We start from the raw sequence: 16,055 nt of genomic DNA, 5'->3' as shown, positions 1-16,055 counted from the left end.
ATTTATGCCCCCCAGAGGATGCATCCTAATGATTTTGTTTATCTCCTGACTTTTGTAGCTCCATCACCAGGTCAAAATTTCTACTTGGTTATGACTAACTTCATGGATTCTTTTTGGAATATAGCTTATACAGTTTTGGAAATCTCATTATTTTGTGAAAACCAAGCTGTTTCCTGTCTTTTTGTCCTGAATAAACAACATCCCATAAAGGTGGCACGTGGCCCTTCAGTGGCCACAGATTTAGTCTTTTCTGTTTGCCCTCATAATGGCCTGCACGGGTTATTAGGCACAGTCTTCCAGTCTGTCGTCCACTGGGATTATGTAACACTTTGTATAGTGTGTGTGTGTGTATGTTTGTGTCTTTGCCAGCCAACCAGTCAGACAGGGTGAGGTCATCTATTTGGTGGACTGTGTGTGTGTGTCTGTGTCTGTGTTGTCCCCATCGGACTCTGGTGTCAGTTTTGTACAACAAGCAGCAATCAGACAGGGAGAGAAGTTTGGAAAAAACCATGACAGATGTGATACACAGAGGCAGCGACAGTACACCAGCCTCGAGCTTGTCTACCCACCTGTCCATGCCTCCTTCCCTCCCTGTCTGTCTCCCTGTCTGTCTGTGCAGGTGTGATGTGAAAAGAGTGACAGTCAGTGACTAATGTTGTGATGGAAGGATCAGGGTCATGTGACCAGACATGCAGTTTGGGGAATGGAACAGGCTCTAGCCGATATGACAGTGATGTGATTGAGATGGTTTCCGGCCGAAACATGCTTTCTAGCTGTGGTGTAGCTGCCTTTTAATGGTGTCCAAACATGTAGGCGTCACCAGGAGCTGTTTGAAGGCCCACTCAGATCTCATGTGAATCCAATCAGGGTTGAGAACAAAACCCACCAGAGACAGGGCCTGGTACAGACCCGAGCTAGCAGGTCAGCCTTGGGTAGCGCTGGAAACAGCAGTCATCCAGACGCAGCTTCTGGAAGGAGTTAAATTCCATAACCTGTGTATGTATGGTCATTTTGGACCAAACACGATGGCTCTGGCTTCTCTGGCCTTTCCACAACAGGTTCAAAGCAGTGATTGTTGTCACTTAAGCCTATTTTAAATGCTGAGCGAATACCGCAAGTCAAATTTGACCAAAGTTGGACTCAACTTGAAGCAACACTACGATTTGCTTTGCCAGAGGAAGTTAAGGTTTTATTTGCCCCTCGCTCAGGGTAGTTGAAAATGAAGCAGGAGGCGAAGGTTTGTGTGACCTGGCCCATCTAGTTAATTTTGTTCTATGGGCTGACATAGAAGTAAATAAGGTTAAGGTTAAGATAGCCTTTAGATTGGGATATGCATGTCTGCTGTGATGTGGCAGTCAATGTATTTCACTGACGGTCAGTGTAACTGCTCTAAACCCAAACAAAACCCATAAGTGAGGGTTAGAAAAATGACCTTTACTGTTTTTGTCAGTGCAAAAACAAGATGCAGTGAATAAATCCAGACAGTGCCCCTCAGCCATGGTTGTCGTCCTGTCCTGCCCTGTCCTGTAACGGTGGCAGGATGTGACATGTCTGCACACACAGAATATCCACTGCTCTCATTCCACTCCAGCCTCCTTTATCCCCACTTCTTTATGACTCTCTACCTCCCCCTCTTCCTGCCACTCCATCTTTTACCTACCTTCTTCTAGTAATTCTTCCTGATGCCCTGCTTTCATTCTTCTTCGTTGTTCCTCCAGCTTTTCCTCCATTCGTTCCTCTATCCATCCTCATCTGTCTACGTCCCCCTCACCCACAGTCCCGCCAATCCCTCGCTCCGTCCCTGTTTGCCCTTCTGCTTGTTAAAAATCATTGTTTTCTGCCAAAGTTCACCCTTTAGTCCAAAGACACAGCCACAGGAACGGCTGTAACTGGCGGCTATTTTGACTGGCACTGGACCCACTCCCCTGAATGGGAATGTGTTCTCAGACAGTCTCATAATTGAGCATGCTGTGTGTTATTAATCACCCATTACACATAGAACATATAATATTATCACAGCTAATCTATATATATACAGATGTGTTTGCATCTGTAACTTAATTAGAGGAAAGTAAGTGTGTGAAAGCAGTTTGCATGTATTTATCATTATTATGCATTTTTGTGCAGATTATTGTTTGTTTTTTCAGTGTGGATTATTCTTACCTATACCTGCAAGGACTTTACAGATGTGCAAGTGCCTTGTAATGCTTCCAAGGCCTTAATGTGAAACATCTGGAATGTTAAAGTTTACCAGACAGTAGCTTAAAGCTGGAGTGCAGCACTTTTGCAAACGAATGAACATTTGCTAAAGCCCTCGCTAGATAAATTCACAGTGCTCATTCAGTGACAGGGAAATCTTTATTTTTGCAGAAAACTGGAGAATTACATCTGGTTTCTGTGACAACATTCCTGTACTTAAATTTAAAATAACAGCAGAATAAGAACAATGTTTTTCTTAAAAATACAAACAGAGCACCAGAGTGGTAGGTAAGAAATATCTACGCATTGGCTCTACTGTGATATTGAAATGCACGGAGTGGGTCAACATGGAGGAAGTGTCGAGTTTGCTTTAACATTAAACTCTAAACAAAAAAAACAATCACATCAGAAAATAACCAGTGCATTATTAACTCACACTCTGTCCAGTAAAAGTTTGCCAGTGTCATTTCATTTAAACAGAAATTGCGTTTTTTTAAACTAGAAGACAAAATACGCCAGAATGGAGCTCAATTAGTTTCTGTGCAGGTTGCCAAGCCGACCTCCTGTGAAATGCTTTCAGACTTGACTCTGTTTGTCTGGGTTAGGCTGAATTGAGTGTATGTGATTATAATGTAAGTACATGTATAGGCTTGTCTGTCTTTTATGAATATTCTTTACATGGTACGTGGCAGAATGAATACTCATGTACATACACTGTGTGAGAACATTAATTATTTTTATGTATTTCTAGAGCTTGTGTGTGTGTGTGTGCGTGTGCGTGTGCGTGTGCGTGCGTGTGTGTGTGCGCGTGTGCGTGTTTGTGCCTGTGTGCTTGTGCGCGTGCTTGCGCATTGTTCCGTCCACATATGAGCAGATTCACTCTGACAGACGTCACAATCTCTTTACCAGAGGCTTCTTTCCTCATCCATCTTCCTTATATCCACCTCTGGGTATCAACTTACATCTGAGGCATTGCTTCAGAACACACCACATGAAATGTGACTTCCCTCAGAATATACATCTGACTTTTCACAGTTTTGTGTGAAAAGTCGACTCACAGTTCATGATATTAGCTCTTTAGCCTTCGCAGCTTCTGCTCTCTGATCTAATCCATCTTTCTTTTTTGCCAACCTGAAGGTTTTTAGCCTTGAGTATCTTTTTTACATTAAACACAGCCCTGGATGAGACAAAGGAGTACACAGTAACTAAGTACAGAGAAGGGGTGTAACAGGTCAGGTAGAGATGAATATTACCTAGAAATCCATTTGCTGCTGACAACTGACATAGACTGTGAATGTATACATGCATGCATATGATGTCTATTGTCTTGAAAGGTCTTGAGTTCAAATTCACTCTCCCACCCAAAGCACTTCAGCCCTCACTCAATCCTCCCCAAGGGGAAGTCAGAGCTGTTTTTACCATGAAACAGAACTAGAGGGGGAGAAAAAGGGTTGAGAGGAGAAAAAACGAGGAGCGAAACAGAAAGCTTGAGGGGAGGGGTAATTACTCACTCCACCACTGTGGGTGGGATCTGCAAACTGGCCTTAGCCAATTGACAGCCACAACTTGGTCACATGACTGCCAGAATAATCAGTGAGAGAGAGAGAGAGAGAGAAAGGAGGGAACAAGGGAGAGAGCAGCACATTCAGTTCACCCTCAGCGTGTGATTGAGTTCAGACTGGAGACACAGCACTGAACACACACACAGAGCACAGAGCGCACCTGAGTGACTGGAGGAAAAGGAGCAACAGCACAGAACAACAAAGAGAAGAGGGAGAGAAGGGAAGAGAAGAGGTGAAGATTACCTGCAGACACCTGAGACTGAGACAAAGGCAGACCGTGAAACAAAGAAAGGGCGAGAAAGAGAATAGAAAGAGGGGACAGCATGTCTTCTCTTTCAGATCAGCAGCCTGGCTCTCCTTTCTCAGAGTACAGTGATTTGTGTAAGGTTTCGTCCCTGACACCCACTGTGTCAGATCAGAGCTGGGATTGGCAGCACCCCTCAGCCATGGACATGGGCACCCCGAGGAGCTTGGTGGTAGGCGATAGACCTCTGGCACAAACTGGACTCACGGACGAAGACAAGCTGTGCTTCTTCGAACATCCAAGCAGGGGCGGTGTGGACGCAGAGCTGAAGGTGCCAGCGAGTGTTGGGGGCATCTCCGGAAGCACTTCGCTGGGTCATGCCTCTCTGGGCAGTGCTGGAGAGAGCCCAGATAGTCCGCTATCCTCCTCTCCATTCCCCTCCCCAGCTTCACCAGGTAGGCTACCCTCTGCCCTGCCTTGTAGTGGCATCAGCAGGGCCTCTCTGCCACCGGTTCCTGGATCCCCAGTCAGATGTGTGGAGCTGCTATCACCGAATAATGCAATGGCTCCACACTCAATGGGTGCCTCACCGATGAAGGCATCGCCGGTAGATGGACAATGGAACACTTCCAGTTTTGCTGAATCTAGTCCAAAGATTGCTATGCCCCAGGTGGCCCCTAACTACTGTGTTATAGGAGTTGTCAGTGACAACCATTTGGAGAGGGGGGGTATAAAAGTCGCTGGAGCCGGGGCACCTCTAGGGGCTCAACAGTTATGCGAGGGTTCTTCAGGGGACAATAGCGATGAGGAAGAGATAGAAGAAGGGGAGGAGTTGGAGCCCTGTTTCATGGGACGGGCTGAGCAGCAGAGGAAGGCCATGCGGAGAGCAATGTCTGAATGTTCCCACTTGTCGGTACCCACCAGTCTAGAGCTGCCTGATAAATACCCAAGTGGAGATGAAGCAGAGCTAGACCAGATGCCATCGCCCATGAGTGGTCCACGTCGATCACCACACTCCATGAAGCGCTCACTGACGGTTGCAGAAGATCAGCCTCAGACCCCACCCCCCACGCTCTCCGCAGCGGGCGCCACGCAAATCGACCTGCGCCAGGCCCCGCCTGAACCCCGCCTCTGCCTCTCCCCATTCCCACCACTGAGGGATGACAATGCTGGTTCCCCTCTCTCACCATTAGATGCCTCAATGGAGGGCTTCAGGGTGGAGAAGGAACCTGGTGGTATTGTGCTTCCAGTGCCCCTCAGCCCCAAGGGGCTCATCGGCATGGACGCCAGCTCTGCTCAGACTGTAGGTGCCAACATGGAAGGAGAAACTGGTATCAAATCTGACATGTTTAAAGATGCTCATTTGGACAGAAAGGAAGTGGATACTAAAGTTAACACTGGTGCGTATGTTGACTTTGGAGCTGGCAACAAATTGACAGTGGCAGGTGGCATAGATGATGACTTCACCGTGGGTGGATATACTAACCTTGGCTTGACCTCCAGCACTAACCCCTTCATCACAATGGATGGTAGGTGGAGGTGATGATTTCTGTCTCCCCTTTTTAACTGTCCTTCTTAGAACCAAACATGTCAGTGCGGGAAAATTTAGTTGGTTAACCTCTTACCTCCGACTGTTCTGCCTGCAGGCTCTCGGCACTATGTAGACATTTGACAGGCTGCTAATATTATCAACGTAAACATGTAAATATACAGACATGTTTGACCCTTGCTTTGTGGTCGCTGTTGTCAATTTCAAATAAAATGGCCTGTTGTAGAAAATAATCTAAGTGCAACGAAGGAGGAAAATATGCTGTTTTAGTTTTGCGGTGGCAGACCACCTGCAGAACGGTGTTGGATGTCATAGGGTTGGGGCTACAGCAAGCAAGCAATTAGTGTCGTCTGTGGCTTTCTGAGTAGTTGTGCAGTCTGTGGATTAATTACAATGAAGCACATGGAGAAGGGAAGGCTTTTCTGTCAACAATACTAAGGACTCATAGTTCAAATAGCAACCCAGCCTTACCCATATATTGAGGTCTAGTCATGAAAGTAGGGTAGATGTCGGAAGATTGCGGGTGTTTCGGTCTATTGATGAAGATTCTGGTTCATTGTTTGACCGTCAGTTTCTAACTGGATTGGATTTTCTGGCACGTGTTTGCAGATGTCTTGAGAATAGCTGTAGTGGCAGAATGAAAGGAGGAGTGTCAGACGGCGAGAGAGACAGAGAGTGAAAGAGAGAGAAAGAAAAGCTGAGAGAAGTCGACAACAACGGAGCAGCCCCCCGCAGGCTACTTGACATTCCATGTTCGTAGTATCTGTTTCATTGTGCGACTCAAACACACAGGACCTATTTTAGACGCAGATTTGTGACTAATTGTACAGTGTGTGTGTGTGTGTGTGTGTGTGTGTGTGTGTGTGTGTGTGTGTATTATATTATGTTGTTTTAGTTTTTGCATTTTTGGGCACAGGTGGCTGTCTTCAGCTGTGACTCAGTGTGTCTGTTCATGTGCATAAGGTTGTGTGCTTCAGCCATGGATGCAACACAATAAGCTTTGAGCATTACTACTCAGGCTGACTATCCAGCTGACATATGGATACAGGGTCAGGACAACACTGCTCATTATTGTTGTGCCTTGTTTCCTGTTTGTCTACAATTCTCCCTCTTTCTAGCCCTTTTTTCTGTCTTTCTGTTACTCTGAATGCTCATTAGATTCCTTGTAAGGACTGACGGAGCCAAAATGGCGGCAAGCAGGTCACGTTGAATGAGGATTGCCTTTGAGCCAAAATGGGGTCATTGACCGGGGAGTGTGACCCAGTGTGATGGTGCAATCTATAATAGCAACCTTACACTTTGTCTCTTTACGTTGTCTGTATATGTCTCTGTTTTGTCCTCTCTGGTCACACTGTGGTTGTTTTCATCACAAAGGCGAGTGTAGCAGAGGCTGCCAGCCTGGTCACTGACTGTTAAAGGGGCAGTGATATTTATTGTCTGCCCCCTGAAGTCTAAATAGGAGCATGGCAGCGTCATCTAGCCACAGGCTGTGTGCTATGTTTATGCATCTGTTTTCTTTCTTGCCGAGGTCATGAAAGAATTTATGTTGCTGCTGTCGTTGTGTGAAAACTATTTATATCTACAGTGAATAATGCTCAAAATACAACTGTTTTCATGGTTCCTTTGGGGAAAAGATTATGCTTGGGGATCCATATACAGTGGTATAATGTAGGCAATGCTTGCATGTCTACTATAGCTACTATAGCTTGGTCTTCTCTATCTCTATAGAGGGGGTATGGGGAATAATGATAAGCAGATTTGAAATGGAGAAAATGAAGAAAGGGGATTGGGTGGGGTAAGAAGAGAAAACAAGAAATAGAGAAAAACAAAATGAGGGAGAGATTGAAATGAATGTTTCATGATAGAAAAAAGGAAGCCTAGAATTTGGTCAACTATACCTGATAGAAGGAGAGGACATGACGATAAGAGGGAATGAACAATGACAAGAAGGGGAAATCAGTGTGTTAATGAAATTAAATCCTCCATAAAGCAGCGTTCTCGCCAATTTGAAAAGAAGGGATTTTAAAAAAGTTAAACCCAAAGACACAAAGCAGATCCCACACTAAACATACACCTGAGCCAGTGGGTATATCTACTGTCATGTTAAATCCTTTTTGTCCAGTGATATTTCCTGATTTCTGGGAGTTTTCCAGCTGCATTCACTCAGAGAATCGAGCAGATAATTGTCTCATAATTTTTCGCCATTAAAGGACAAATGGAATCTTCCCACCAGTTATAGTAAATCACTTTTGGACACAGGCATGTGTTTGCTTTCGCTAATGATTGTCGAATGAAATGCAGCACTGCCTGCAAATGTGTTTGCGTTTGTTTTGTCTTTGTCTTCTTGTATTAAGGTGTGCACTGGGGAAGTAACACATTGTCCAGTCAAACACACCTTTTTAAATGTACTTTTTAAAAAATGAGAAAGCTTAAAGAGCTGCAATATTTATATGGGAGAGTATAGACAACATATTGATCCAGTCCAGATTTAACGGTTGTTGACAAAATGGAAAGACATTTCAGCTTGACGGGCACTGAACTAATATTAATAAAAACAAAAAACAACACACTGAATTGAGGTGTTCAGTGCTCATACATCAGCACGTTTGTTATGTGAGATTTAAGCATTAGCACAATTGATCCTAGCCCATCTCCCCTAATGGTTAAATAAAGATATGTTTGGAACTAATGCGAAGCTAATTTTAGAGTGCAAATGTATTTAAAGATGCATTATAATGTAAAGTGCCTTGAGATAATGTATCTTCTCCTTTGGAGCTGTATAAATAAAACTGATTTGAAGTTAAAGTCAGTTGGAAAATGCAGGTGGACGCAAAAGAGGAATATGAATGCATGAGAGATCTTCAAGGTCCCTTTTCAGAGCAGATATTTTAACATGTCATGGCAGGAAAATCCCAGGTGCTGCTGTTACATGATCACCTGTGGGGGTTTGTCTTGCTGTGCAGGGGCATTTAAATCACCTTCACATGACGTTTGAGCCCCCTTCTTCTGCCCATTATTCTTTGTGGTGACGGCTTTATTAACAAAAACACATTTGATATTTGACATGAATCACAAAGTCATATTGTGAAAATGAATTATTGTCGGCTCTTGGCTGAGCTCCAGGAGTAATGACTGACATCATGCCTAAGCATGTTCTCATAAAATATTTTGTTCACTAATGCTCCATATCATGCTTCATCTCCCCTCAAGGCACACACGCTCTGTCCATTACTGAGGCTTCCAATCAGAAGCTGTGTTAATAATTCATGTTTCTCTTCAGAGGACAATGATCGTTTTTTTTAATTGCCCAGTCATTTTGAGCTCATCCCTCCTCTCATTGTTCTGAAGCTTTATCTTTCTGCGTCACCTTTGCTACCTCCACAAAGGAGGTTTGTTTTTATTGCAATTTCTCTGTCTGTTTTTCATCTTTTAGCTGATTACATAAGAACTGTTGAACCAGTTATTCTGAAACTTGGCGCAAGATTGGGTTTGATACAAGAAAGAACTCATTAACTTTTAGTACAGATCTGGACCAAAGGGCCAGAGCAGGAATTTATCACTTTCGTTAACATTGAGAGTTTTGTTTTTTGGTAATTTTCATTGATTTCCCAGGGAATAATTCATGTATCTCTATAAAAATGAACAGGCATATTTAGGGAACTGATCTCTATGAGTGTGGTGTTTGTGCAGCTTTATAGAATTTCAGGCCACTGTCTCCCTTGGCTGACAGAGTGTCATGCTGGCTCAATGTGCTACTGAAAGAACTGAGAAAATCACCAGGTCAGAATGTATTTGGTACGAACTGAAGCAGCAAGATCGGGTGGAAACAGACAGAAAGGGAAAAGAATGAGTGGTGAACAGAGGGGTTTGAATAAGATGAGAACAAAAGGCTGTAGTCACGAGAACACAGGCTGAAGGAGCCGGGGCGAGAGGAAGCTGAGGTGACAGATTGAGAAACAAAGAGGAATAGAAAATGATGGTTTAGGACAAATTCAATTTTTTTTATCTGTGGTTCACTTGTTGTTAATGACAGTTCTCTTTGTGCTTTCGCCATTAGTATCGGACGATCTTTCTACAATGTGATAACATCGCTGGCAAGAAAAACTGGTGGCAGAATAGTTTCACTGAGGACTAACCTTTTGTTGCATGCTGCGTTTTTTTAAAAGATGAGGAAACGAAAGTCTATAGGGCGAGAAAATCATCACAACAAGGTTCAATTCAAGAAGCTGGTATTTGCTAGAAAGGGATCAGCTGCAATGGTTTATGGGATGTGTAGTTCTTTCACTCTTAAGATAAGTATCTACACAGATTTGTAGCCTTGCCTTTTTCTGTTTTGCAAATTTTTTTGCTTGATTCATCACGTAGCTGGTCGGCCTGGTTTCAGGCGTGAAACTCTCCTTTTTAGAGGATTTTCAATGGAGAAAACGTTACTTTCGGAAAGGGGCTGTGCACAAAGGGATAGAAGGCCACTGTGGAAAAGAGGAAAGAGTGTGTGTTGTCTTTGTAAGGCGGGTGTCACCTCCTCCTGCTGTTTGCTTAAATGAAGCCATTTTCAGCAGCCTCTCCACAGCTGTGACACGGATCAGATTTCTTCTCTAATTAGAGGATCAAGTTGATCTCTGGAGCCTCTGTGTGTTTTTCACAGTGTAGAATACCAAGGTTTTTTTCACCCTCTCCTTTGTCTTGTCACAGCGTTGACTCGTGTTATTTAGGTCAGTATTTGTTTTCCTCATATACAGTCACCTAGCTGTGTTCACTCTGTTTGCTCTAATGTCTGTCACTGTTTCAGGTGCTGGGTCGCTGTGTGTTATTATGTAAGATAATGTCACTGCCTTCTTGTCAAAGCTTTACACCCCGATTCCCTCGTCTTGTTCCTTTCTTTCCTCTCCCTGAGTTGTCCCCCTTTTCTCTCTCTCCTTCACTAACAAGTTTATTGGCATGATAGCACTTTCTAAAGATGCTAATAAACTTATATTCAAAATATTGTTCAGAAAAAGCTGGGCTCAGACTGCAGTAATTCTGGGGCCGATTTTAAAGCTGATTCGCCACCCCCCAGATTCAGAGGAGAAGTATGGTCTGGAACATTTGTTGGCACTAATGTTTAACCCAGATTATCTGGTAGTGTGAGGGGTTGCAGAGCCATTTTGAAACCTCTCAGACTGCCGGCAAAATCATCAGGGCCGCCGTGATAACTATCAGAGACAATGCTATTTTGGAGCCACAATCGGGATGATTCGAGAGTGCCTTCAGAGCTGAACCAGTGAGAGAGACTAGTCAAGCTTTGGAGGAGCTTTTTGGAGTTGGAGGAAAGGCTTGGCGATATGTGGCTAGAATACGAGTGCCTGTGCAACGTGTCTTCTTCATGAGATCATATCGGAGCGGTGACGTTAGGTTGTGCGTCACTAATTCTTTTTCAAATCTTGTAATGAGTGCATGTTTGAGATGAGAGAATTTGTATTCCTCAGGTATGTGATGCAACCCCATTTAAAAATCGGCAGGATTTTAAAACTCCTGTAGTCTGAGCCCAGCTTAAGAAAGTGAATATATTAACACTCCCTATCAATTCTCCTGTGCCTACTTAGTGTTTCCTTTATCTCTCTGTCCACCTACTCACCTCTCAACCTGCTAATCACTGTTTCCCACACTGACTCTCAAGCACTTGAATCAAAGGCTACTGCTCTCTTTGTCTTTGTCTTTGTCTTTTCTTTGTGGTTGTCCTCGTCCTCAGTTGTTTGTTGGAAGTTTTTTCCCTTCTTTGACTTCCAATTAGTCTGCCAGAGCCATCCAGAAACAAGTAAGGTCACAGGAGTGATGGTGAGGGAGAATGAAACCTTGGCTTGTTTTCTTTAAAATGAATCTTTAGTGCAGTGTCATCAGGGATCATCCTGTAGTCAGGTCGAGGACGGGTGAAGAGTTCACATACCAGTGACACAAGTAGCACCTCGATTCTGTTGTTCCTGTTTTTTTTTGTTGCTTTAGTTGTCTCTTGTTAGAGATTGCTATTGCTTTTCATTTGATTATTCAGGGAAATGAATCATGAATAATGAAACCAGATGGAATTGCTTCGTTTTAGGGGGCGCTGTTGAGCCATTTTGCCACAACCATTTCCAATTACTCCAGAATATGTCAATTTTCATCAGGCCTGATGCGCCCGCGAAGTTGGGTGAGTTTTCGAGTATATTCAAGCCGTCAAAAAAAAACCATCAGCTTTGCTTTGACCTCATTGTATCTCTCCTGACGTTTTCTCCGGTCCGTCTGTAAACTCTGCAGAGTCTTCTTGGTTTGGCAGAGCTGGATATTGAGGTCAGCACTGAAACTCTTCTCCTGTACCAGCAATTCAAAGAGCTCCAGATTTAGCAGATTCTCTTTCTCCTGTCCGAGTTCTGATTCCCGCTCACTTGCCTCTAGATGAATTATAGTGTCCTCTGCCACCTTTTTCTCATTTTCGTTGTCGCCACTTCCTCACTGGGCTCCTGATAGTCATCGTACATGATGAATATTTCTTTCATCTTCTGCAGCTCTGCAAGGTACAGCGGAAAATGTATCAGCTGTTGGTCATTCATCTCTTGTGCCATTATGGTCTTTTCCTCGATTTACTGCACTGTTGAGTTAAGTTGTTCAGGTGATTACTCTGAATATGTTACGCTGAAAGAATAACACTTGTACATCATTACATTACATTTAGCTGACACTTTTATCCAAAGCGACTTACAATTAGTGCATTCATCCTCTACGAGGGGCCATTTAGGGGTTCAGTATCTTGCCCAAGGACACTTTGGCATGCAGATGGGGACTGAAGATCAAACCGCACCTCACCCTGGGTGAAAGTAAGCCTTGTTTTACAACTTTAATTCGATTTACATAAACTTTTCACCTTATGATCTACACATGAAGGTGTGGACTGTACTGCGTGATTAGTGGGCGTGGTCCAGAGCCGCCTGACGGACATCAGGTCCCGAGATCGCAAGTGCTCGACCCGCACAGACCTGGGTCTTTTTTTTCATAATTTTGTCATTTAAATTGTTATAAATCTGTAACCTAACTGTATCCTAACGTCCCTCACAGTTTATAGACGTTCTTGCTTTGACCACAAATATGTTATTGTTCCACAAAACTGCAGGAAGTTGATTATTGTACACTGGGCAGTGATTTAACCATTTATGTGATAAACAACATAAGGAGATATCTCCCTCCTGTCATACATACATGTCTTATTCATGTCATTTCTGAACACAGAGACATGATGACACATTTAAAATACTTCCTGAGGGTGTCATCATCTCATCAAATGAATCATTATAAATAGATTCTTCATACACATTTGCAGAATCTGTGGGCGAGGTTTTGGGGCCAGAGGGCTACTGGTTTGTGTTTATAGATTGACCAATCACATTTGAGCAGGCTTTGGCTGCCACGGTTAAACAGTCTGGGGGGAGGGTAAAAGAGGCGGAACACATTGACTGAAATGCTTCTGCTTTTTTCCATTCGTATGCAGATAACTGTTAGATTTGTCATTGTGTGGAGAGACTTTTGGCCTCTGTGATAAAATAAACTAGTCGGAGAGAAAATCGTGTGAAACAGAAGATGGAGTGTGGCCTGGATCTCGGCTGAAGGCCCAAAATATTGTATGTTTCCCCCAGAGGTGAATTCATCATCAGACGATAGCAGATTAATCACAAATGAACAAATTCATTTCGAGATCTTACAAAATACGGGCTCCAGAAGTTGCACGAGAATCATGTGATTTTATCATTTAGTTCCTCAGTATCAAAGACATCCAGTAATACTGGTCTCTACACTCTAAGTAGGACCTGCTAATTCAGCATTGTTAATTGTGACCCTATGTAAACAGATAAGTCAAAACAGAACATAGAGCTCAGGTTGTAGCCCACAGCATAACTCACTGAAATCACAGCAACATGATACTTCCTGTTTACATCCCCCAAAGCCCCCAGAGCATCGTTGCTTTCAGAATTGAAGCATGACTATCCTCCAAGAGAAGAGAGACAAAGTGGGAGAGATAAAATCTTGTCTTTGTTGACCGTATACTCCTCCTTCACCTGAAAGCAAACCCATATTTTACCACACAATGGATTGTGAAGGCTACACATGGTATGTAGCGTCTATCCTCCAAAATCTGTAGAACAGAATCAGTGTCTCCTTAAAGACAGAACAGAATCCATTATGTCATATTCATTTTAAACATGTGGACATCCGAGGATCCGGCCTCTAACGTGGAACATGGCCTGACAAGAGCAAGTAGCTGCGTCTGTGTGCAGCTCACCCTGTTTTTTAGGTTACCATCTCCCGGGGTCAGATGATGCACATTTTTTCATTCAGTGACTCAACAGAAGGGAAATGTTTTCGTTTGGCTTGTTTTTATTGCGTGATGTTTTGGTTTAGTGGGTCAGCAGCGTCACCCTGATTCACAGAGCATGGTCTTCAGAACAACAGTAGTGAAATATCCTACATTTACTAAGTTGGCTTCATTCATATAATTTGCTCTGTATTATATTGATCCCATCTGCAGACACCTTGGGGTGTCAGTTTGGTTTTGGAAAATGTCAGCAAGTGCATAAGTATTTATACTTCCAAAACCAAATTGTTCTTTTCATTGATGAAGGTTTCAGGTGCAGTTTATTTTGACAGATATTTCAGAGCTGTATTTGTATCCTAGTTCTCTATTTTCTGCCTTTCTCTCCAAACTGCATCTTCACTTGATTGCCTGAGCTGCATACCAGGAAGACATCCGTTTTCATCATCAGCAATGTCTGCCTTATCAGATGACATGAGACTGTAGAGATTGGTCCAGACAGATGGGGAGAGGTAGAAGAGATGACTGAGATAGAGGATGACATAAAGGGCTGGTGAATTTCAGCTGCATCAGTCTGTTGCATCTAAAAAACCAGCAGTGCTTTTAAATGTGGGTCATCTAGGAGGAAATATTAAAATAGCAAAAGGCTTATAATAGAAACACAACACAGGTGGAAGTAACAGCTCAGGGTTCTGGAGGCGTAGATGATGGAGCGGTAAGAAGGGGAGAGGCTGCAGGAATTGATGGAGAACACAACAACAAGATTTTGTACAGCAGAGGGATGATCTGTCAAGGGCAGAGAGGGGAGGCAGCCAGGGGACATAAGACTGTGAGGGAGAAGACAACAACCTTTCCTGTCCGATATTATTCTGTACGTGTGTGGTTGAAAGATAAAGATCGACCCCAGTAACCGCAGATTCACCGTATATCATCTCCGCCTTATCTGATCCTCTGTTTCTGTTTACCTTGTTACTGTTGTTTGTGTTCCCATACTGACTCGGATCTATTATGTTCCTACACAATACAGTTACATGGCAAGTGAAGCAGCTGAAATCTGTGTGAGAGCTAATAGGCTGTTGTAAAAAAAAAAAAAGAATCTGAATCACAGGTCACCTTTTGGAGGCAGCTGTGGTTCAGAGGGGAGAGTGGGGAGTCCACTAATTAGAAGGCCAGTCATTCGATCCCCAGCTTCCCCGTCTTCAATGTCCTTGAGCGAAATACTCGACTGAAAATTGCGCCTGATGGCTTATCGAGCTGTGTGTGTGTGTGTGTGTGTGTGTGTGTGTGTGTGTGTGTGTGTGTGTGTGTGTGTGTGTGTGTGTGTGTGTGTGTGTGTGTGTGTGTGTGTGTGTGTGTGTGTGTGTGTGTGTGTGTGTGTGTGTGTGTGTGTGTGTGTGAAGCACTTTAAGAAGATGATGAAGAAGAAGATGAATGGATATATAACAATAATATACATATATATATATATACTTTACCTTGAATATATTCTATATTATTTTGCTTTGTACATTCATTTTTTCAGAGATCTGGTCTGATTTAATATTCAGTTTCAATATTTTATGTGTGTGTAGAGAAATTATATTTAGTCCATGATGGTTATAAGTCATTGATGAGTTCCATGGTTTTGGATTAATTGAACTGGATGTTGCTGTAATGGCACTAAAAGACTGCTTTTGTGTGTTGTTATTTGATAAGAGACCTATTATTGTCCTGATTTCAAATTAAAACCTTTATTTTCTATGTTCTCTCCAGTGAAGTCAGACAAGATGTCAGAGAAGAAGGAGGAGAATCTGGAGGATAGTGTAAAGAAGATGGGCCACTTTGAACCTCTGAACAAAGCTGACCAACGGGGTGTGAAGGTCGAATACGCAAGCACCGAGACTCCAGCGAAGGTGGATAAAGAAACGGAGAAGGAAATGCCGAAAGACACCGAGAAAGAGAAGGAGGTGAAAATTGAGAAGGAGGACGAAAAGGTGAAAGTAACAGAGGAAGAAAAAGTGAAGGCAGCTGACAAGCAGGCAGAAAAGGTGGAGGAGGTGAAGAAGGAGACAGAAAAGGGAAAAGAAAAAGAGACAGAGACAGAGAAAGTGGAGTCAATGCAGCAGAAAGAGGATAAAATGACCAAGGCTGAAGAATCACCGGAAAAATCGGTGAAGATAGAGAAAGTAGAAAAGGTTGAGATAGCAG

At 43.2% G+C, this 16,055-nt stretch overlaps 1 protein-coding gene across 8 annotated transcripts in view; it reads left to right on the top strand.

Annotated features, from left to right (window-relative positions):
- Positions 1 to 16,055, top strand: part of LOC117754222 (microtubule-associated protein 4) — a 98,163-nt gene that overhangs the window by 66,121 nt on the left and 15,987 nt on the right. For 7 of the 8 annotated variants that reach the window (XM_034573024.1, XM_034573023.1, XM_034573020.1 and 4 more), the window contains one exon: positions 15,621 to 16,042. In XM_034573024.1, the coding sequence (XP_034428915.1) occupies positions 15,621 to 16,042 (422 nt within the window). Of the gene's footprint in view, positions 1 to 3,805; positions 5,535 to 15,620; positions 16,043 to 16,055 lie in introns of those variants that run through there. The other variant, XM_034573027.1, reaches the window with a different exon arrangement.

The sequence above is a fragment of the Hippoglossus hippoglossus genome, chromosome 20, assembly GCF_009819705.1.
Source record: "Hippoglossus hippoglossus isolate fHipHip1 chromosome 20, fHipHip1.pri, whole genome shotgun sequence".
NCBI lineage: Eukaryota > Metazoa > Chordata > Actinopteri > Pleuronectiformes > Pleuronectidae > Hippoglossus > Hippoglossus hippoglossus.
The sequence above is the reverse complement of the archived record's forward strand: the minus strand, read 5'-3'. Positions and strand labels throughout refer to the sequence as shown.